General features: G+C 26.7%; 1 protein-coding gene across 1 annotated transcript; it reads right to left on the reverse strand.

The window, feature by feature from the left end:
• Window positions 1-295: 295 nt before the first annotated feature.
• Window positions 296-2081, reverse strand: LOC145036294 (uncharacterized). Its single transcript, XM_078984744.1, has 3 exons — window positions 1715-2081; window positions 1410-1486; window positions 296-847 (listed from the first exon to the last, which is right to left on the reverse strand). The coding sequence occupies exons 1-3, from the start codon at window positions 2079-2081 to the stop codon at window positions 296-298; spliced, it is 996 nt and encodes a 331-aa protein (XP_078840870.1).
• Between the last annotated feature and the right edge of the window lie 5256 nt (window positions 2082-7337).

Genomic DNA, 7337 nt, shown 5'->3' on the forward strand with positions numbered 1-7337 from the left:
AATTTAAAAAAGCCTAAAAGTTATTTAACATCCAAACAAAAATTTACAGTGTTGTCCTCTATTGCTTATATTATGGTAGTGATTTACAATAACTTTATCACTAACATTTAAAAATATCTTTTTCTATATAAGTTACTAAACAATTATTTAGTAATTGATGACGCATACTGATACGTAGTTTGTTCTTCACACAAGTCGTTGCCGAAAATGCTCTTTCTACAGTAGCTGTCGCTACCGGGAGGAGTAACATCAACTTAATAAGTAAATAGACATGATCAAATACTTGATCTTTATTTTATCTCACCATCTCCTTAGAGAGTTCTTTAAAATCTTTCAATCCTTGAAGTCTGTCGTCTTTTTTCATATCATTGATGTAGTTATCAAGCTGATCATCAAGCCGAACTAATTTAACACTTGAAAACTCACTAGGATAAAGTTTTGTATGTGTAATAATTTTTTCTTTATCATAAGATTTAAAATCATCAAAGGGGCTCAAAATAGCTATATAAACAAGTAAATCCATACTAACCTCATCAAATTGGTTCTTCAACTCTTGAAGCTGCAAATCAATGATCGCAACAAAGACTTCAACTCGAAAATGATGATGATTTGTTTTGTGTAGTTTACTGCGTTTTTTTCTACATGTCATAACATATACATATTCCATATTAGGAGCTTCAATGCAGTTTTTTTTTTCACAAAACGATATGACTAAACTTAAGAGAGGTTCCCATCCATTATCTCTTACTTGTTGTAGTCGTTGCCTAACCAACGACATGGCATTAACTATGTCTTGATCGTTTCTTTGTAAAGCGTTGTTCAAAGCATTTGTCACACCAAAAATAGTCTTCATCAAATGTATCATAAATATAAAATCAAAAGACTCGAGTGAATAAGCAACAACATCCGCTTTTAGCCGATCGTCCGAACTTAAAGATACATCTCCAATCTTATCAAGAACCCCGCGTATCACATGATATAAGGATATAACATTTACAATTAGTTTATAGTGGGATCCCTAACAAGTATCACCCAACCTTCCCAAACTAAGTTCTTAATTCAATCATTTGCCACTTTCAAGTTGATCATCATCAAATTCTTGTGAAACCTTTTCAGTTTGAGCTTCTCATAACATTTCCTTTCTCTTACAAGAAACTCCAATGACATTCAATAAGTTTGTAAGTATCTCAAAGAGCTAACCAAAATATATGCTCTTTTTTTGAAACTGCAACTAATGTTAATTGAAATTGATGTGCAAAACAGTGAACATAGTATTGTGATGTGGTTTCTTTTAAGATTAGAATTTTAAGGCCATTACTTTCATCTTTCATATTGCTAGCTCCATCATATCATTGGCCTCAAATTTTAGATGGACTTAATGAATACTCTGCAAGCAAAGAATAAATTACCTTTTTAAGAGATAAAGTTGTGGTATCAACGACATGTACAACACCGAAAAACCTTTCAACTATTTCTTCTTTCTTATCTACATACCGCAAGCACAAAAATATTTGCTCATTATGAGTTATATCAACCGATTCATCTACCAATATTGGAAACTAATCTTCACCGAGTTTCTTTAATAATGGCTTTAGTTGTTTCTTTTGCACAAGCGTGTATGATATCTTTTTGAATGGAAGAGGATGTCACTTGTAAGTTCTTTGGAGCATTTTTCAATACAACTTTATCAACTTCCTCATTATGTTTTGCTAACCATTCAAAAGTTCGAGAAAGTTCCCTTTATTACTTGATCGTTGACTTTCATCATGACCTCGAGTTGGAAATCCTTGATGTAAAAGATACCTTATACAATGTATTGAAGCATTTAAACGAGTATGATATTCTTTTTGAGCATGTGTAGATTGATGCTCAAAAGCACTTTGTATTGACTTTTTGGGTTTGGTAAGCATATCAAACTTTTCTCTAGCTCGATTATGGATACTATTAACAACTCTCTCATGTCTATCAAACATATTTGGTATATCCAAATTTAAAGCTATTCGTAACAAAAGTATCTCCACCTTTTCCACTAGATTCATCCTTATCCCTGAATAAGTAGCATAGAAAACAAAAAGCCACATCTTTGTCAATACTATAATTAAGCCGTTTATGTTTATCAAATCAATTAGGAATAAAGCGACACATATAGCCTCCAAAGTTTTTTTTTTTGAGGAAATTGATGACTACGAGCTTGGCAATGACCTCTTTTGCATATCTTCTCTCCTTACTGCATCTTGGTTGTTGGGATGATAATCAAGACTATTCTTTCTCAAGCCTGGATCATGTGGAAGCATATTTGCATAAAATTGACTTTCTCTCTCCCGAGATGGAACTTTGGTGCTACCATGTGTGATATTATCGGGCGTCGAGGAAGAATAGTCTTGAGTTTTTGTTTTCATTTGAGCATTAGCAAACCAATCTAATGTCCCGTCTTTCTTCTTGCGTTTTGGTAACTTGTTTTCATCTTCATTCATTTTATCGTCAAAAATAAATTTAACCTAAAAAGACTATTACGACTAATAATCTGGAAATAGAAAAACACTAAAAGCTATAATCATAATCACAAACCAATATTAAAATAGTTGAAAACATAAATCATACGTTAATATTCGGTTATAATATTGAATGTATAAACTTTTCTAGCAATAGAGAAATTAATTTTATATAATATGCCACTTGAGCTTTAACATAGAAGAAAGAATTGACAACATATCCACACATCCATATTTCAATACAATATATTTACTTTCTTTATCATTATTATAAGAGGTAAATTTACATGGTACAATACCCAAGAAAGTAATACAAATTTTAATGTGGCAACAAACACACAATTGCATAAACAAAGACACAGAAAACATGATTACTAGTTCAAATAAAAGCAAACAATGAAGAAACGGAAGAGTTGATTACAACAATAAATAAAAGAAAACATGATTGATTAGATGATTGTGGTTAAAAGAAAAACTAACATGTAAAGAAAGAGCCCAAGAGCTAAAGACGCCGGATCAACAAGGAATTACTAAGAAGGAAAAAACCGACAATTCTCACTTTCTGATTGTGTCGAACTGACTGGCGATCAGAGATGCGAGATTGTGTAACTGTGTCCATCGGTTAGGGTTTCTTAGGTCTTATTTTTGGGGTTTGTTTTCTTAGCTTCTAGTTTTTTTTTTTGATAAAAAACGTTAATATAGATATAGAGTTTGTGTTTTTCTTGGATTTAAATACTTTGTAGTTTCTTAATTTTATAGATAAAACCCAATTAGAATAGGATTTATGAAATTATTTTTTTCGTTGGTGTTTTTACTGATGAAAAGTATTTAAAAAAAATTCATTCTCTCAAATATAGTTGCCATTTTTCTGTAAAAATGGTAGTTCTAGTTACTAATCAAGGGTATGCACTTCCATACCCTTCTAAAGCTGTACATTCGCTCTTAGGTTGTGATTTAATCAAAGCATCATCTATGAACAATCGAAAAACTTTAACTAAAAATTACTTTTATGGAATCCTCGGTAAAATCCCACATATCCACATGTTAGTAATGTGAGTAAACTCGCCCAAAAGTAAGTTCATATCAACAAACTATTGTTGCTTAGCTCCTCTTTTAAAACCTGTTTTTCCACTTCTATTTGCATGAAAAATTAATTTTCTATTACTTTAATTATGTTCAAAATAAGTAAGTTAATTTTTTTGACTTTAATTAAATAGAACTGTGGAAATTGTTTTTTTTTTTCGACTTGTATCACCCAGCTACGTATCATTTCAAAACGTTGTACAAATGTCATTTCTAATTTTCCTTTTGAAGAGCTTTGGAATATTAACACCAAATTCAATCATATTATCAACAATATCATAGATGTTTAACCAAATTCAAGATGTTCCTCACAAGTTAGTGATAGTCTGGTAATCAGTTTAATAAATAACTGTATGAAAATTTATTGTCGTTAAATCAGTTAGTAGCTTTTTGCGCTCAAGATGTTATTAACAAGCTATTGAGAGTCTCGTAACAGGTTTACTATATAATTACAAGATAATTTGTTTTCGCTACATCAGTTTTTAGCTTTTTTATGTTTAACATTTAGATACCATTTGACAACTGTTTACTATGTAGATTTTTTTGTATTTAGCATTTAGAAACCATTTGATAATTGTTTTTTAATGAGTTCTCTTACCATTTAAAAACATTTTATACAAGATATATTCACTTTTTCATATATATATATATATATATATATATATATATATATATATATATATATATATATATATATATATATATATATATATATATATATATATATATATAAAAGATAGATTTTCAAAATCTGATTGATATATTTATTATAATGTTCTTCAATATCAATCTTTAACTTGATTTACTTTCAAAATTTTCAAAATTTCATTATTATCTTCCTCTTATATCACATCTTTTGACGAACATCAATTAGGCTATATATATTATAGTTGAAAATGAAAATTATGTAAAAGGAAAATAATTGTGAAATTTATAAAAATCTTTGAATGAAATAAAGTTAGAAGTTGAATTATAAGAACATTAGACAACTATAATGTATATATATGATACAAAACGACGTAGTATGATGAGTTTGAGTACCTAAGCTTATATACCCTTAAAGGTATATTCATTTTTGTCATATATATATATATATATATATATATATATATATATATATATATATATATATATATATATATATATATATATATATATATATATATATATATATTATAATAGTATCTTTATTATATTTTATAATGGAATAGCACCTTTATAGACTAACGTTTCAAAAGCATATTTTCTAATATACTTTAATGGTATTCTATCTAGAAATTTGTAAAAGTAATAACAACTCGAAAACTTAACAAAGTTTTATATGGATAGCCATTAACATACTAATATATATCATACATATTTTTATTTCAAAAGCATTCAATTTATTTAAAATATAACTCTTAAAGATATTAAGCCATTTGTTCACATATCTTTAGCATTCCCTTTTAGCGAACCAGATAAACCACTTGAAACCGTTTGTATATTTTTGCTATGTGGCCTGCTTAGAGATGACTTCTTTGTAGATGAAGACACTTTGGCAACTTCTGACCTTTGGGATGATATGACTATGATTGATGTTTCTTCTAAGATAATTGAGTGTTTTTCTGACAAAATATCACGAATTTGATCAAATTCGGATACGAAATCTTCTTCCTTGATATAAATGAAATTTTTACCCATCTGCAATGAAACAATAAAAGGTTTTAAGAATTTATAAATCCTTGAAGTAGATGTGTAACTTAGAAGGATAAAGAGAACATATATATATATATATATATATATATATATATATATATATATATATATATATATATATATATATATATATATATATATATATATTTATGGAGAATGAGAGTTAAAAATACAAGTAGATGTTCTTCAATTTGTATAACTTTTTGAGATATGCTTTATTTATTAATGGTATTGAATGTCATTAAAGTAAGTGAAAAGTAAATGCAAACTCACAAAAAAACAAAATAACTACCGACTAAAATTCTACATCTATTAAAGACCATATCAAGCGGCAACTAATAAAAACATTAAATTATATATATATATATATATATATATATATATATATATATATATATATATATATATATATATATATATATATATGTGTGTGTGTGTTTATACACACACACTAAAATTCTACATCTCTTTAAAGACCATATCAAGCGGCAACTAATTAAAACATTAAAGGATATATATATATATATATATATATATATATATATATATATATATATATATATATATATATATATATATATATATATATATATATATATATATATATATATATATAGAGAGAGAGAGAGAGAGAGAGAGAGAGAGAGAGAACAAATAAGTTCAACCAAAACAAAATGAAATCTATGAAACCCCAAAAATAAAGAATAAATATGTAACACAACAAAACTCAAATGTAAATATACCAAACAGGAAGACTTGAAGGAAAAAAAAAAAGAAGCAAAGACCCACTTATCACATTAGCATCCTCATACCATATCTAGACTCTGCGAACTGTTGTGCACTTACGTTGTGTATCGTGTTGAAACCCTGAAAGTTCTAACTCACATAGATAGTTTAATGTGATATCATGTATTTAATTCTAGGTGTGATGAAATTTTTTCAATGGTTGGGCATGTGTGTTAGTGTGTGCGGACCCCACACATACACAACATAGTCACCTTCAAATGTTCTATCATTGAACTTTCATTTAAGATTTCTATTAATTTTATATTTTTAAAATTTTCAACCAACAACATTTATTCTAGACACATTTCTCAAAGATATGATGATATGTTATACGTAATAGGATTACGTGTATATCAAAAATTTTCTCATCAAAGTGGCACGGGGATGTAATATAAGTTGTACTAAAGGGCTTCTAATCCAACGATATCTGGTGTTGTTCTCCCTCTTTAAGGTTGAGGGTTCAAGTCCTGTAAGAAACATAGGTAAAGAATTAGAAGTAATGTAGAAGTAGATTAGATTTATCGTTCCAAAAAAAAAAAATGTAATATAAGTTGTAAGTTGTAATAAGTGCTATTATTCTTATAAGTACTAAATTTATTGAAAGATATATTGTTAATTAATACATTGGTTATATATTTATTTTAGTATGTTTAGGCTTTTCGGGTAAATTCAACCTTAGTCAACTCAAAGTTTATATTTTTATATAAATAATGCTATTTTTAAATGTATACTTATTTATTATATCTTTAAATTTATAAAAGGTAAAAATAAATGTCAAAAAATATATTATAATTTCTTTTAATAAACATAATCATCTTTTATTTGATTTTATTTATTTATTTTTTGATGAAGGTATATAATATTATTAAAAGAAAACAAGTTAAACTGTGTTTTTGTTTTTTAATCATAATAAGTTAATTAAGAAAGGAAAACAATTTCGTAATTTGTTTCTTTGTTTTTTCTTAACGCTTGAAACGAAATTCACATGGATTATAGTAATTTTTGCATGACTAAATTAAAAACAATTTTTGCTTTTTATAATTGTTTATATTTATATGATAACAATAAAAAGTAAAAGATGATCAGTTGAATGTTAATAGCAAAAAAAGAAAAAAAAATCATTATATTTATTTATATATGTAATTATATAACTTTTATAATATAAATCATTTAAATTATTATGGTTTAATATAAACTATTTTTTATATTAAATTCGTTTAAAAAACTCTAAAACTTTTTAAAGTTAAACAAATTTATCTTTTTTATTCTAAGAGTTTTTAA

This window comes from Lactuca saligna, chromosome 3 (genome assembly GCF_052625555.1).
Source record: "Lactuca saligna cultivar CGN05327 chromosome 3, ASM5262555v1, whole genome shotgun sequence".
Classification (NCBI taxonomy): domain Eukaryota; kingdom Viridiplantae; phylum Streptophyta; class Magnoliopsida; order Asterales; family Asteraceae; genus Lactuca; species Lactuca saligna.